General features: G+C 31.8%; 1 protein-coding gene across 1 annotated transcript; it reads left to right on the plus strand.

Moving 5' to 3' along the window:
- The first annotated feature begins 6,619 nt into the window (after positions 1–6,619).
- Positions 6,620–16,697, plus strand: LOC112593694. The gene is made up of 3 exons (XM_025338202.1): positions 6,620–7,676; positions 11,402–11,530; positions 14,881–16,697. Exons 1-3 carry the CDS (start codon positions 7,553–7,555, stop codon positions 15,405–15,407), a joined length of 780 nt encoding a protein of 259 aa, XP_025193987.1. The 5' UTR covers positions 6,620–7,552; the 3' UTR covers positions 15,408–16,697.
- The last annotated feature ends 2,230 nt before the right edge of the window (positions 16,698–18,927 follow it).

Here is an 18,927-nt window from a genome sequence, read left to right on the forward strand (position 1 = left end):
GTGTGTGTGTGTGTGTGTGTGTGTGTGTGTGTGTGTGTGTGTGTGTGAAGAATCACGGCGCTGCAGGGGTGTGCTTCACCCATGGTGGGACGTTCTTCCCCCTAAAACGTTACTAAGAAAATAAAATGACACAATAATATTTGGTACGAAATGTGAAAACATAATTTATTACTATTCTATTGCACTCAATGACTCAATATTAATTAATAATTATTGATACTTCGTATCTTTTAATTTGACAAGCAAATTTTAATAAGTAATTACACCTATTAATCTTTAAACTTAAGAAATTATTATTATCTTAAAAAGTCTTCTTGATATCCTATTAAATTAGGTGATCATTTTAAGTACTTATGATTTATAATATCTTAGTAGTTAGTAATTACCTATATTCTTATAGCCAATTTAATCATCACTCATAATATATATTTTTAGCGATTTATATCCTTTATAAAACATAGAATTTATAATATCTAACTATATTTTAGATTCTGAACAGAAAAACAACGAATTTATGGGTTTTATAGAAATACATGATATGGTTTTTCAATATCGAGAAAATTTGTAAATTATTTTGTAGTTGAAATCTTATATTTCATGTATTATAATATTATATTTCATTTTTAGTAGTTATGTAAACATTAAATAGGTACCAAGTTTCTCATAAGTTGGTTTTAAAGCAATCTTAGAGTATTAAACCTAAAGGCAATTATGTACCTATAGATTTTTATGAATTTGGATAGTTAAACGATAAATAACAAATGTAATGGTACTTATATTTAGTAATCTTATATTAAATAATATTTTAATAATATATGCGATTTGCTTTTATCAAATATTAGTACAACTTATTATGCTAGTAACTCATAAAAGAAAAATAAGTATTCATTAATAGCAATAAACCTAAATAAACCTATATAATAAAATATCTTTAGACATATGATCATCAACACAGTCCACCAAAAATCATTTTTCATAAATTACAACGATTATAATCATTGACTTTAAATAAAATAGATTCCTCAATTACGGGGTACATTCATGATATATATAGCAACTCTAAAGTAAAGTGACTTTCCCGGTCTTTTTAATTTTTTTTGAAATCTTTCTTTGTTAAACTAAAAGTATTAGAAATAGTGTCCGTAGATACTCCCTTTCTTCATGTTTTTCAAGTCTTGTACAAACGTTAACTAATTACAGTATACAGATATTTACAATATCTTTTAAAAATAAAAATAAAATGAAATGAAAATATTTTATTAACAGAATATTAACCATGTATTATAATTTATAACAATAAAAATAAATAAATAAATTTGTTGTTGTTATTATTGAAAAGTTTATCACATATTCCAATCATTCAAATACTCAAATTAACAAACAACTAAATAAATAATTATCCTACGGAGAATTGTAGACCCAAAACAACAATTATTTACGCTGTAACGTAAACATGTCCTTGATCGCTGCCTACCACACGTTCTATTTATTATTATGTATTAGTATTAGTGTATAACGTATAATATACTATACAGTATACAGTCTATGTACAATATGCATATTATAGTTCTCCTTCATATAACATTTCGCCTTGACGAAAAACCAAAAACACCCTACTATAAATTCTAGAAAACAAAAACAAATTGATAAATAACAAAATTATAAGCACAAATGCACAATAATATTTTAACGCGTAGATTTATAAAACTGTGTTTTGAATCTATAAAAAATGCTCTTAATTTTAATGTTTTTAATTTCTTCTCGAGGTTATAAAATATTAAACCAAAATATAATGTAAACAAATATAAGATCAAATCTATTATTGTTTAACATGCTTAGATACCAATCATTAATGAATTCTATACCCTAGAAAAGATTTCGAATATAATTAATTTACTATTAAAATTAAATCAATTAATTAAAACAACTAATTTACATTTTTAATTTTTTTTTATTTGCTCAAATTTCATTTCGAACTTATGTTTTTTATATATATATATACTCCTGTATTACTTTGTATGATTCTATTCGACATTTTAAAATTTTTATCAATACATTTATATTAAAATTATATAAAATTTTATTGATCATTAAAACTTTTACGAAATTATTAATCGTTTCGTTTGTATACCCTGCATTTGGCGCATAACTCAAACATAGTAAAAAATAAATTCGATGTTTTTAATATATTTTATCAAAGATATTTAACTAAATAAAAATTAACAGTTTACAAATTTACTAAATTGTAAATGCTAAATTATGATTACGCTCAAATTAAATATGAGCTTATATGAATAATATGAATATATTATACATTATAATGTATAACATACGTACCTACATTATTAATGTCTAATACACCAATAATTAACGATAATTATAAACTCTAAAGTGCTTTAAAACTTATAAATATTAAAATAGTATGTCATCATAACTATATAAATTGATGATAATAATTACAATAAATATCTTAAATATTGTAAGATATACTCATACTCGTATAGTCGTATAACCATATTGGTATACTAAACATTTTTTTGAATTTAGATGTTTAAAATCATATCCTGATTACCAAGATAATTATTAGAAAATTCCTAAACATTTTAAAATTATAACCTTACTCTTATTGAAGCAGAATAATTGTTTACTCAATTTCCTTTATAATTTAATCAAATTAATGTAAAATATAATGTATCTTTATTCAAACTAACGTGAAAGGAATAAAGAAAATTCTTCTTCTTACAATACTGCAGCCTTGGCACTTCAAATTTATATTTGACTAAGTCGGTGTGGTGTACAATTTACCGTGACTAAAATAAAAAATGAGTTAAAAAATTAAAATAAATACAGGAATAAAAATTACCTACATACAATTTTAATTTTAAAATTTAAAATTTAAAAATTTAAACTTTAATTGAATATTTGACATAATTCTTAGATTAATGAACCATAATAGGTTTTATATTTGAAACTGCAATAAGTAAATATTCTTCAATCTTAGCTGATATTTGTTTTTATAACGACTAGAACAAAAAAAGTGCTTTCACAAAATTAGCAGAAACAAACGGAAATAGAAACGATACTACTTGTTTTTATAACCCTGAGTATTATATTTAACGGAAATCCAAAATTGATCACTATGTAGTTTTTTCAAATTTGTTACGTACATTTTTATCTGATGAAAACTCAATAATTAGTTCATCGCTTACTTAAATTTTGACTAAGTAATGCAATTTTTATTAATGTTAAAATATTTTCATTAAATGCAGTTATAGTATAGCCCCTTTATTACAAGTTTTCACTGAACTTAATTATAGTTATGATGTTATATACAATTCTATGTATTTTATATATTATAAATTATAATAATGCAGGTACGCTATTGTTCTGTGATTATAATATACCGTATACAGTTATGAAAAGGTATATTGTATATATTTTTATAATTAAAATGTCATAAGGTCATCACAAAAATAGTTTGTATGTTTAACCATCGAATAGTATTGATATTATAATAATTTATATCACAACCTGATAATTTGGTTTATTTCGGTATTTATAATTGGAACATTAGCGTAAGCATTCCAAATAACGGTAAAGTCAATACATATAATGGACAATTGTTCGATTTAATAATAGCATAAGACATTACTAAACGAGAAAATTAAATTTTTAATACATGTTGAAATTGAATACAGTATTTTCTCATCATCCTAACTATATTTAAAATAGAAATAATTATACTTTACTTATGATATACATTTTTTTTATATTAACACATTATGGTTTATAATATAATTGTATATATTATTAATATACTATTAGCCTGGCATCGGTTAAAAATTACAACAAAAAGGTTGTTATTATTTTTAAAATTTTACATTTATCATAGTACAAAATTAATTGTAAATATTTTTAATTTTGAGGGGAAAATATTATTTGAATTTTACACATACATTTCAATTTTCAAGGTTAAACTGTTTACGGCTGAAAGAAGTTTTTCGTATTAATCAAGGTCAAATAATAACTTAATTTTTTTTGGTATGAAATATCTATTTATTCGGTTTTTATTATATTATTGAATATTTTTTTCATAATTGTGTTCGATATTTTTATTTTACCGTCTTTATGTCTTTATATGACTTCAGTTGTCACCAGTTATTTCACAATTTTTCTTTGATTTGTTATTTAATAGTAGAATACAATTATTGAAAAATAAACTACAAACACTAGCGAATTTACTCTAAATATAAAATTCAAATAACACTGTTAAAATAAGAAATAATTTATTAATTTTACATTTTTAAATTTTTTTAACCATTTGGTTGTATAATAACTATTTTAACAATGCACTTCTATAGTTCTATGAATAGTGTATAAGAGTATGACACTATGAAAGAATAATTTTAAAATTAATCAATCTACAAATAAAGCATTTCAATAAAATTAAAATGTTCGTTTATATTTATAATATTTTATAGCTGGTTATTTTGAAGAACATAAAAAAATAATAAATTGTTAATAATACCTAGTCATTAAATAAAATTATATCATTATCTGAAGTCCGAAGACATGTATAACTTCCATAAAAACCAAGATTACTAATTTAAAAAAAATCTCAATGGTATTATACAAAACCCTTTGTAAAATTGGCTCAATTCACCCTATTTCACGATAAAACATAATATCATAAATCATCTGAAGTACCTTCAACTATATCTGTTAGGACAATGTGGCACAGTTGCTTTAATAGGTTATTAAAATCAGATTCAAATTTTTAACGATGGACCATTTATGGTAAATAAATAAACCACCAAATTATCATAATATAATAACTACATAAATAGTATATTATGTATTGATTTAATTTTTAAATGCATTTTTTTTTATGATTTTCGTATACACAATATTCATGTAATGCAGTTTTATTCATTATTTTTTATTTTTAATTAGGTAATTAAATTAAAAAATCTTCAATAAATCAAAAACTATTGTAGTATTAACGCAGTTATAATATAGACTCCGGTACATTTTTTAGATCTTTATTTGTAGGTACATCCAAATTTGTATTAGATTAAAACTTTAGAACTATAAATAATATGTTTTCGGATAGCCTATAGACAATAAGAACTATTTATAAGTTCTAACTTATAATATTTGGAATTCTATAACCTAAATTTGTGAATATATGTTAAATCTGAACAAAAATAACAGTAAAAATTGATAATTTATAACAACGTAGTTTAAAATTCAAATTACCATTCTTATGCTATTTAAAATGTTAAACGATAACTATCAATTAGCAAACCATTGTACAATGTTACATGATATTTGTCGAATTAATCTTCCCGTAGTCTAAATAAACACATTCATTAAATGTAGAGCGTTTGATGAAAAATAAATTACTTATAGGCTATTTCTATAAAATTGTTTAAGTAGCGTTGATCACGAAAATACAGTCGTTACTATAAAATACTGTTTGGCATAATTTGTAAAAAGAATAGACAACAATTTATTATCTTATAGTTCAATAATTTGTTTAAATTCGAAAACCGGTAATATATATATATATAATATCGTTTGGCCTATTTTTTTCAACAAGCTAAAAGACCATAAAAAGTTCAAATACATGTTGCCATTGTAATGTGTACGCTATACATAACCATGGCAAATGGTACGGAAATAAATATTGCTCAACAGAGTGTTCTACAACAAATCATATAGAGAAAACTTGAAGAGGGTTCAAGACTTCAAACATACGTTTGGAAAAATTATTTTTCATCGATTTAGTTGTTATGCAAAATCCACCATGAAACTAAAAGTATTTCTTTTTAATCTATTTTTACTATCACATATATACATAACAATTTGGTAAAATTTAATATAAATTCGTAATGATGAATTCTGACAAATTTAATAAACGTTGCAGATACAGTGAAAATGAAAAAAAAATCCAATTTAAATACTAACCCCTTGAATATATTAATAAAAATATATTATACATTATACGAGTATATGCATGTGGCGTATGTATAACGAACCCTGATCAACATCCTAACCCGCGGCCATATTCTTGTGTGTATAATATTATTTTTTAAAATAAAATCAGGATAAGAGCGAACGATGATGGATAATGATAAAATATATTATGTTTTATATGGCGGAGAACTTCTCAGAAATGGTGGGGTTGGTAACGAGAAAGGTACGTTTTTAAATTATTGTAAATCACAAGCGCATCTACATACACTCAACAGTGAAATAACAGTGAGCTGTTGCGCAGCCGCCACGTGCGGTATATAAACCTTGGTTACTGCCGCCGGTACCTAAATATTATACGGTAGTCTATTGCAAAACGAACTTGTCCATCGGGCTGTGCGCACCCACCACGTTCGGTATACAAACCTTGGTCACCTAAAAACTATACAGTAAGTCTACCGCAAAATGATTAATGAACACGCCCATAATATTATATATTATTATTATTATTGCTTACCCGTACAACGGAAATATAAATAATAAAAACTATCACGAAGATAAAAATATTATTAATTATTATAAATATTTCAAATATAATAACAATAATATTTTACCGCACGCGTCACTTCGTACGTCGGAAGGTACCTACGCCGCCGCGCGGTAGTTACCAATTACCGCGTGGTACGCGTACGCGCGGCGACTGTTGAGCTTGGCAGTTACAGCGTCGTCGTCCCGAGTTCTCGACCGACCGGCTTATCTGTTTAATTTGTGCGTACTCCACCGCCGCTGCCGTCCCGATCCGTGCGGGCGCGCGCGCGTAATCCGTACGGAATACGCGTGTACAACGCCGCCGCCGGAGATAATACACGCGCACACCTTTCCCCGCGGTTCGACGACGCCGCCGCCGCCGTCTGGTAATATAATATATAAGATCCGTTACGCGCATTCACTCGTCTCATAGGAACGACAAGTGCCCGCCGACAAGACGAACAGTGTTCGTACGCCATAATATACATATATGTGTATACGACGTTAGCGTCTTTGCACGTTGGGGTTTTAATTATTCTAAATCGTTTTCCGCGTTCGGAATCGCGCTCTATAATAATATAACAACCGCTCGTTTTGAAAATTTAAAGAAAATCTTTTTTCTCTCGTAAATTTCCGCGGACGGCGTGCCCGAAGTGATTTTTGTCGTGACGATATTTTTTTAATATTGTGCCCATACTGTATACTGTATAGTGTATACAGTGCTCGTGCTGTACGACGACGACAGCGAACATTATCACACACACACGCGCCGCACGCAGCGCAGCTCACGACGGACGCACGCACACACGCGGGCGCGCTCCGCGTACTATAGCACCGTTCGTGACGACTACTAATACTGCTGCTACTGCTGCTGCTGCTGCTGCTGCTGCTAAACTGCGACTACGACCACGAGCACAACTACAACTGTTGCCGTACAGTACATAAGCCAGCACCGGTGTTGCGACGACATTCGCTCGCCGGTAACGACCATCAGCGGGCATCAGCCGCATCCGCAGCCGCCCACCGTCGACAGTCAGCCCGTCTGAACATGACGTCGTCGCCATCAGCAGCTTCCAGCGCGCGCTGTTACGTGCCCAGGTCCGTGATCGTGGCCGTCGTCGCCGCGTTGGCGTCGTGCACCGACGCCGCCACAGTGATGACCAAAATGAAAGGTGAGACTCGTTTTTCGGCTTTCCATTATTTTCCGTCCGTCCGCGTCCTACCTCAACACGTGCTGTGTCCGTCCGCCACGGCCGGTACAAAAAGTATAAGGCACGTTTAGGTAGCGGTTAGCAATAATAATAATAATAATAATAATAATAATTATTATTATTATTATTATTATTATTGTCACAGTAAGTCAGTGGATTTTCTCTTGTCCTCTTCTCCCCCCACACACCTCCACCGCCTCGAGGGTCCGGCTTTGTTTGAACGAAATAATATGGGTCATTTCGCACAACGACAACAATATCGTGTATACGTATATATTATAGCTATTGCGACGTGAAGTAGTCGTCTGACGGTTCATTTTTGTTTAACAATTTTTTTTTTTTCATTCGCCCATCGCCATATTAGCTCGGCTGACGATATAATTTACCTTGGACGATCTTAATACGTGTTCAGGCCGCTGTCTTTACAGCGTATCCGCTTAGATTCTTAATGTGTACGTGACCGCAGACGCGTTTCGGGAGTTTGAGACAGTCACCGTCATCGTTTTCGTAGCATAAACATTACGAAACACGTTAAACGCGCGTCTGGTGTAATGTATATAATGGTTCACGCGTCATTCCGGCCGGCTGGCCGGCGCTCGTATTGATAAATAATTATGATATTATCGTCGTATTCAATCGTGTTCTTCGGGTAAGGTACCGCCACCGCGATAAGCTTGCGGAGATAGTTGTGTTTGTGTAAGTGTGCCTATGTGTATAAAATTGTAATGTGATAAAGTGTACGAGCATTTGCACGGTGGTCACTTTCTTTCAGGTTGAACTTTACCGGTTGTCCTAAATCCGAAACAGTTTGGTTTTACCATACGACGATAAAATGTCGAACACGGGACAAGGTGCATTAAACGAATCGGACCCAAAATACTTGCCGAACCTCGTCCCTCTGACCGTTAAATTTTAATCGATTCCATTTATCAGCGTTGTTTGCTAAGGTCGTCATCGTGTCATCCTATATTAGTTATTACTTATTACTATTATATTTTGTTCGAAAAATAAAACAATTACAACGAGACTATAAAAGTTTATAATCATTATTTCTTCTCGTCGTCAATTTAGCTCTGTACAATAAACGTGATCCGTAAACACGAGCCTATAATATATTTCTGCAATAGAACAATAATAATAATTGATGCGACACATGTGGGATGTGGCAAACAAACGAGCTGGTATTATAATAGTGGTAAAAAAAAAATAGTGAATGCAACACACGTACGAAAACAACCGAACTTTGTAATACCTACGTCAGCACGAGGGACCGGGTTGCGGCGTGCGACGTAAATTACAATATTATATCGTCGTCAATAACTACTTTTTTATTCGGTGGGGTGGCACGATCACGTTGAAAGACGTCGTCTTCCGCCGTACACTTTGTAATAGCGTAAAAACTACTACGACACATTACGAGATATCGGGAATAACAACAAACAATACTTCCACTATTATTATTAACTACTACTACGGTTAACTCTCGCGCTTTTGTTTTGTTATTTCGTTCGACAAACAACCGGCGTAGTAGTGTATAAGTGTTGTACACATATTATTATAAAATACAGAATATGGCGCATTGGCGCTGCTGTTCGCACGTACGAGGACGACAACAGGCGTGTAATTGCGGTCGGCTTGTATAATAATAATTAATACAACACTCACGACTTACGATATCATTGTTCATTAATATTATTTTTATTATTATTTGTGGGGTTGCCAACGAAGCTTTTCGAATGGGTCAGAAAAATATGGCCGAAATCAGGTCCCGCCGACCGCGGTGGTGATCTATATTGTTATTATTTCGCTCGTTTATGGATCGTCGGAAAGGCGTTATGTATGTAGCCATGTAGGTACTTCCGGTAGTCGTCGTGTCGTACACGATAATAATATTAACGCATGGTGTGTAAGGTGGTTTAAGGTTTAACCGTGATTACGATTGTAACACTGCTTACACTTTGTTCGAAAAATCGCGTGGTCGCGGCATAATAATAATAATATTACAATACGGTTGGTGTACGTGCGAGAAAACGAGTTCCGCTTACCCACATCACGTGTATATACAACCGAGTGAGTATGTGTGCGCGCGCTTGCTTGCTTGGATATATACATTATATTAAACATATCGCTGAAATCCTCGTGCGAGATTTTTATTCACGTTTAAACATGATGTTATTATTTTCATTTGGTTTTACGTCGTACCCTTTACGTAAATGAATGTTTACTACGTATCGTTATTATTATTATTATTATACTGTAGTTTTCGTTAGCGTACTTAAGTTTAGATAATTAAGTTTAAAGGTCACCAAAATCGTTTAGCTCCTCCCTTCTCCCATCTCTTATTAGTGTTTACACGACAACTTTCAAACGGTATAAGTAAATTACCATAATACTTATTATTGGCTGTGTAGAATTTGTTTACCTATTTCTACTTGATGAAATGGTATAATATGTACCGAAGCTGATCAATAAAATTATTTTTCTCGTCATCTCGTCATGATCACCTCCAATGACTCGATATTGCGGTCCTACATCATTTTTTTCTAAACCGCCGCACGCGGACTTCAAGAAAATCCTACGTATTTATTTATAATAATAAACATATGCCATTATGTTTGTTTACTTTCCGTGTGTACTTCGGTTACGGAATTTCTTGGTATCTCGAAGAGACGAAAAGTTCCCCCTCTATACTCTCTCGTACACACTTTTTTCCTCTCTTTTATGTTGGCGTGTCGAGAATGTCGGTCATCCTCCGCATGATAGGTCGTCGTCCACTCGCACCCCTCTACTAATCTCCAACCTGTTACATAGATGACGGACGCGTGTGTCAGCACTAAGCATTAGTGATTTTATTATCATTGTTATTGTAAATTAATATTTAACGACGGAGACCTCCAATATCCGATTTCATTAAGTTGATATGATTATTTAACAATTCCATACGTCGTATCATCGAAGTATGTCAAAACGCGCAATTGACGTGGGGATTCTTCGGCGTATAAAAACAAAAACTCGTAAAAAAATTGCTCTTTTATCGGCATTGACGTTGGCGTAAAAACTACTCGTCGAGGTCGTCGTTTAAATAAACAGTACGTAGTATAATTGTAGCTATTTCGTGATGATATTATTATTATTGCGCTCAAATCGATTGTCGTCGTCACAAAAACAATAAATTAATATTATTTTCCAATAAACGGTTTGCAGGCGATAGAAGAAACGTGGCTGTTGTTGTTATTATTATTTTTTGTAGTAGCGCAGCGCCGCTGTATTATTTATTACAATATTTATATACGTTATTTTTTTGTTTTTTTTTTGTCGTAGATTCCGATGTCGCGCCGGACAAAACGACGCATTCGTCGGTCTCGCGCGTGTACTCGAGGTCGGCGACCTTTGCGAATGATTCATAATAACCGTGAACCCCCTCGCCCCCGTCCCATTGACCATGACACAGCTGATGTTCAAATAATAAAAATATACCATACTAGGTACAGAGATATCGTATCGTCGATTGATATTATAATATACAATTAATCGATGACGTTGTACACTGTATTAAAAAATAAATGCTGTTTATTTTCTGCGTTTGGCAATGCAATCGTCGCCGAAACTATAATTAAATAATGTGACGTATTCGCGCATGTGATCGATCGGTTTTAATAAATTGTTGGTTTTTTTCTTGTTTACAGACGCCTCCATGTTTAGATCTAAAGGAGCCGTTGATGTGGACGGAAATGTCGCCGAATCAGCCATGAAGGATAACGCCGAAACATACAACTTTAACGCTCAAAACTACACACACGTCTCCAACATTACCGGTAAGTTTGATCGTAGTACGGCTATTGAATTATGTAATTATAATTTGTAGGCTGGTGGGTGGGCGCTCTTATAACAAAATGGATGGGATCGAGAATTTCAGTTAGGTAATTTCTTCGTAAATATCCCACGGTGACGGGGACGACAACCGCAACTAATATCAATTTGAAATGTTACTCAATCCCCTAGTCGTTTGATTTCCACGACGTTGTCGTATTTAATGTTCTCGGTGAGTCAGCTATGAAGATTATACAAAGGTATATAATGAACATCATTCATAGTTTGCATTAATTGTATTTTCCGTGATATTAGACGGTCTCTAGGAATTTCAGATCTTTGACATCTGACTCACTGGCTGTTATCACCACATTAAACTGATGTAGACATAAAACGCTCATAATCTTTTTAATCCCAATAAATAACACCCTTGTCGATTTAACCCGTTTTGAAACAAAATAATTAACCAAAGTCAATAAACAGTTATCAAAAACACATTAACGCGAGTTTCGCAATTACCACGTGCCGAAATCGTATAAATATAACTTCGGTGAATTTTTCTTATTACTTTTTCGTAATACTGTTATTTCTGTGTATTTATATACTATATTATTTTAATGGAGTATAATGTTTCTTATAACGGTGATAATTTATTGCATATAAAGGAAGGTTTAGAATAATTATTAGAACACGAATAGGTTTACGGATTTTAAACTTTTGATAATAGTAATATAAATTTGATTTCGATCTCTTTAACCGGTGTAGACATTTATAATTAAGTAATTAATATGCATAAAATTTGTATATTTTTAGAGTATACGTTTATAACTTTTTATAAACATATTAAGTTCGTATCGCTCGTTTACCGATTTGTTTTATTCGCCGCAGAGTCAATAATACCTTTGAGATCGCGCGTGGCGTTTAATTCGCAGTTTATCTATTATTATGAGTCAAGCGCGTGCCGCCCGATAGTAAATAGTTAACGGTAGTTGGTTATTTTATTTATTACGCAGATAGATTGGTTGATGATTCTCTATTTATTATAAAAATTTGTTGTGAATGACATTATGTTGACGTAATAATTTAAAAAAATTTCTGAGGTTCATTAATTATATGACACTTAAATTTACCATTCGCCTGTGTATAATAAATTATTAATAATTAAAAATAGATTAGTAATATAAAATTGTTATATACGTTTTCAAAATTAACGAACATTACTCTTATATATAATGTATATTCTTAATACTAAATGTAATTTTACTTTACGTCACTAGAATACGACTTTTTGTGCACATAGTCGCATTTCGCTAAAATACCGTTAAAAGTTTGAGCCCATCAAAAATCGTGTCTATTTTATGGACGTTTCAATATTCTATTTAAAATAATTTAATTGCAGTCGACATTGAAATATTTACTTCAATAAAATTAATCCTCTCATATCGAGTGTTTGATGACCATCTTATCATCGCGGGACAATATATTATATACATAAAAAAATAATACGTTTAATGGTTTTATATATATACCGTTAATTAGATATTATTTATTATCTATAATTCGCTGTTTACCATTGATAGGCGGCGGGTATATAGTATTTAATATTATGGCCGACGACCGTTCCATCTATCTTATCTCTCTTTGCAGTTGGTAATAATTTTATTTTTGTAAATGCTTTATTAATCCTCTTCGCGATTTTTGCTAATAAAATCATAAACAAATATGTAATCCGTATTTTGCACTCGAATTTTATTACCGAATTCTGTCCATCATATTATCACCTATAATTATTATCAATATTAAACCTCGCCTTATCGCGCGCGCACGTCAAGTGTCTGTGGATTTAAACAAATTATATTCGGCTGTTTTCGAAATTTATTTGTGGATTTTTTTATTATATTATCGCTGTCAACGTCTTACGCATATAGGCTGCACAATCAGACGATGTAGTATTTTTACAAGGGCGTCCGCAGAACCAGACGCGGTGAAGCAAATATGTAGGTAATCACATTTTGCCAGGTGCGGTGCAAAAATAATAGTCATTAGGCAGGTTTTAAAAATATCCAAGATCACTTTATACACACCTCTTACGTTTATATCAACGTAATAATATAATTCGAACGTAGTGAACGGCTTAGTATAATATCGCCCATGTCGCGTTATAATGCGTTTCTATTATTATAGTCCATTTCAGTACATTATCACGAAATTAATTTGCTCCTCCGTAATACGACGGTTGGCAAATATATTTATATATTTTTTAAATTATACGCAGCATCTAAGATTGCGTCCCATTATAGTGTTTTCAACCCCCGCCTATAAACATATACGTAAACCGGCATTTTACATACCCGACATACAAACACAACGCGCAAACTATAAATTTATTAATTATAATTTATTATAGTTATAAGTACATCTAATCGAAAATTATTTTAAATCCCAGAGTTGTAAACTGATGAGACCGAATTTTTATTAAATTTTATGTCATCGTTAATTCTTTCATTCAACGACACTTTCGTCATTTTCGTGTCGCGTATCTGCAAAAATTTATTATTATTATATGCATAATAAACATTTGAAATATATCTTAATCCGCATTTGCGACTGCACACACATGTATTATAGCGACAAGCGACGAATAATATGGTCGTTGCGTAATACTTAACGAGCCCATAAAATATATGTATATTATAATATATTCAGTCGCTATACCTACTTCAATGTAAGACTTCGGGCTTATGAAAATATGTATAGAATGTACAAAATTCGATACGTTAAGTCAAATTCCGTCGTAAAATAAAATAATGACGTCATCGAAGAAATCTAGATCGAACCGAAAAGCTGGAAATGAATAATGTAGTAATATTGTAAATAATATACATAATAGCTGTCTGGTTAATATTATTAGTTCGAATTTGAATAATGGATTGTAAGGTTTTTATTTATTGGGATATCTGCAGAAAATTAGTTCAGTGGGTGCAAAATTGTTTTCGACCTTGATTCTCCCTTTTCCTTACCCTCTGAATAATTATTTATATATATAATGAGTGAGTAAAAGAGTCGCATTGTCACTCATGATATTTTTACATCCATTTTTTTTATTATTATTATTATTAATATTAACTATAATTGGTTCTCAAATTACTTCAATTGATTTCTGTCACCATAAAATATGTATTATATTATCAAAATCGGCGTCGTTTCGAAATGTCTATGGGTTCATAACGTATAAAGTATTAGTGATGGGGTCGATATAAGGGGTGGAAAAATCGCCCTACTAACTCGTATTGTGATTATAAGAGACTTTAAATTTTTTAACGAAAATATGTTTTATTTTTTTTGTGATGCGCAGACGCGGAAGACGATGACGGAACGTCTGGTGCAGTAGGCGATGAGGAAGCGCTGTCCGCCGTATGGTATCTGGCCGCGTTCGGCGGCCTGGTGCTGTTCTTCTTCGTGGTCACGTGCTCCGAATTGTTCTTTGGAAATCCCATCTATACGCGCCGTCCCGTAGAGCTGCCGCACGCCGGCTACCTACGCCGACACGTGTACGGCATCCGGAACCACGGACAGCACAACTACAAGCCCGAGACGCCACCCCCGCCGTACCACCTGTTCGCGCCACCCAGCTATGATGACACAGTCAAGGGAGGATTCGGACAGGTGCAGCAACAGTATCATCGCGCTCCGATTACCACCGGCAAGAAGCTCCCCGACGTTTATGTGGTACCCATACACGCGGCCACGACCACGACCACCGCCGCCACCACCTGCGCCGCTACCTGCGCCACGTGCACCACGAACGCCGCAGCCGTAGCCGTGGCGGTGGCCGACTCTAAACTACTGGCCGCCGTACTACCACAGACGAAATTCAAATAATAGTCGTCATGGCCGCCACCCACACTCAAATCCCTCCCCTAATTCTCCCTCACCGTTCATTCCCTTGGGCTGCCCATGGATTTTTACTTCTTCAGACGGATGAACGGGAACGACTGTGACGACAATGACGACATTGAAAATATAATATAGTTCTATCAATTTTTTTCGCGCAAGATGACGACGCACGCGTATAATTTATAATAATGTTATAATCAAAAAACAATGAGTTATAAAATAATATCTCGTATGATATTTTCTCTCAATCACTCTCTCTCTCTCTCTCTACCGTCGTGTCGTATAACAGGCGCGTTCTTTGATCTCATTTTTATACATATATGTGTACATATCCAAATGTTATTTTTATACGCCATCACACACACGCACATTACCTTGTACGTGCGTAAATATATTATTATAAATGATTATGTAATACGATAAACGCGTTATGATTTGTACACGAGCATAATATTATAATGATCGTCCAAACATTGTTGGTTATTATTCGTTCACACGACAAGATTATCAACAAAATCGTGTTTATATAATTTATTATTTGTACAACTCAAACGAGTACTTTCCAAACGTTTTTATATATTATTATTATTATTGTTGTTGTGTGTGTGTGATTTTTTTTTTTTTATATATTATACATAATTATTTATTATTTTATTTATAAACATATAATATTATATTTAATTTTTGTATGCACAAACTCGTGCAGTAGTATATAACATTGCAATAACGATGTATCATATTATTTTATTATTAATCGCGTACACGCGTCAGTCTGAACACTCTGAACAGTAGCAAACTGTGTCGCGATATTGAGAACGAGCGCCTGTCTGAACACACACACGTCTCTACGCGGCAGTCAAGTACGAGCCGCCGCCGGACACACTTTCGACGCGCCGCGGTCCATCGACGCACTTGCCACGTGTTCCTGTATACCCTATGGTTCTATCGTCCGGTGTACGTGCAGCCTCGCATAACTTCGTGGGGGCCACTCAGTTTCCATTATCTTTACTAAATTATGTGTACACAATATATTTTATTATTTTATATGGTATAAACTTAAAGGATAAGTTATGATCCGACGGTTATTTGATTTTGATATTGTGAACCTAAATATTGTTTTTTGTGACTATCGACGTGTATAGTATACGCGTATATATGTTTTTTGAACTTTTATTGAATGAATGTGTTGAACGTAGCCTATATTAGGCGATTTATTTTCTTTCTTTTTATAATTTATTTATTAATAAACTGTTACCAAACACATTTTTGACTAAATAAGTTGTGTTATTATTTATCATCATTAACCATATAATTTCACATCACAAATGTCGGGGTGAGTTGAGCAAATAACATCAGAAATCAAATCTTTAAATAATACATCATTATACAAATTATAGTATATTATCATGATTTGTGACGTGTAAATACTGATAATGTGAATTTTGATAACTTTTTGATTTCTGATTTTGTATATTAAACCTAATGTAGGATCTGAGATTGTACTTCGTGTCATTGTTTTCATAATCACCTTTTTTATTTACAAACTGATTTTATTCACAATATATATGAGTTCAAATTTATGTTAATACTATAAGATCTAAATAAAATAGATCAGTATGGTCCAAATTTTTTAAATTCGTGGGTCATTATATAATCATTAAGTAAATAAATGTACTGTATAGAAGTACGGACTGTTAATGAAAAAAAATAGAATTATTATTATTTATTTAATAAACATAATATACAAAACTCAAATTACATATATACAATTTATACAATAAATTATTAAAAAACAGAAAGATAAATAAAACATTTTTTTAAATTGTACAAAATATTATATTATTTTATAAATTTTAAAGTAAAATTATTAAAATAGTCCAAGTATCGTACGGCTAAACCAAAAGTACAGCGGGTTGGACTACACCAACCAAGACTATCATAGTTGGTAAAAGTATTCCAAATGGTGATAAAAATAATTAAAATCAATTATATAGATGGGTATCCTAACAATTCAACAAGATCAAAACAAATAAAAAGCGATATAAGTAATTACCTAGTACTATAGTGTACACTATACACTGTATAGAATAGTATATTGTATAATTTATACTTTTCAAAATACGATGTTATATACATATGTATGTCTTATTAGTACGTGCCATTAGATCACTAGCTTAAACGTAAAATCGCCAATCAAAAATAAATGTTAATATGCCATAAACTCGTAAATAAGCAGTCCCTAATTGAACCGGCTAGTTATTAATGATTGATCGTAATTTTATTGTTTTATGGAAGTAATAAATTAGTGAAAACACTGAAAACATTAATAGAAAATATTTGAATCAAATTAGTAGCTGTAGCTGTGATCAAACGTTAGAAATCCTAAAACAAAGTAGGCCGATACCTTACGTATCTGATGCTGATGATGAAGCAAATGACCTTGTGTGTCCAGGTCTGTGCATACGTGACATAACGTGTATAAAAAACAACAAATATCGAGATTGCATCATATAATTACAACTTAAAAACTATCACTCTATCCTTGTATACATATTAATCGATATTATAAATGGTGAAGAAATATATTGTTTCCGCCAACACAGACACAGTGTTTAATATAGCTCTGGCCGCTCCGTGGTGTAAACAATTAGTTGAAAAAAACAAAGTATTTAAATACGAAGCCTTTGGAGTTTGAATGGACGGAAAAATGTTTAATTTAGCGTTATAGTTACTATCAAATGTTTGATTAAAGCCATGCCTGTTTATATTCGTGTCAAGTCGATATATTATTTCCGAATGTGTTCCGTTCGAATTATTAGAAAAAAGGAATATTAATAAAAAAATATCTTGATGTTATATTATTTTAACATAAACTACACCTGCTCATGATGTGTTGTATTATGTTTTAAAATTATACCTGCTATGGTTTTTCAAACATTTTAGAATTTTCATAATAATTAATCGTGTTGTACCTACAATAGGTATTTTAAATTTAATTTTTACGTCATTATTGTACTTCATAATGAGTATGACACCGTAACACTACATAAGTACAGTACATAACTATAGTTAATAATTACCACTTGTTGTATAGACATAACTATGCAAGTGTGTTTTCGCAAATCGCAAGTGTGTTAGATTAGATTATTGTTATTCTTTTTGTTTTATATTATCATTTCTATCGCACTCAATATAATATTATGTGAGTTTTGTATGTATAGATATCGAAGGATACCCAGACATGATACTAAATTGATATATCATTGAATTTGCAACGTACCAACATACTAAATAAAAATTATCATTGTATATAAAGTATAATACCATAGAAATGGTGAATTTTTTCGGCATGGGAAATGTAAATTAAACTAGCTCATGCACTTCAAATGTAACTTTTCCCCTTTTCTCACCCAATAAAGATATTATTTTACTTAAAAATTTGTTTGGTTTTGCTCTTTTAATTAATAAAACATAAAATAAACTATAATTATAGATATAAAAGTTT

The sequence above is a fragment of the Melanaphis sacchari genome, unplaced genomic scaffold (genome assembly GCF_002803265.2).
Source record: "Melanaphis sacchari strain LSU unplaced genomic scaffold, SCAv2.0 Contig20_pilon_pilon, whole genome shotgun sequence".
NCBI lineage: Eukaryota > Metazoa > Arthropoda > Insecta > Hemiptera > Aphididae > Melanaphis > Melanaphis sacchari.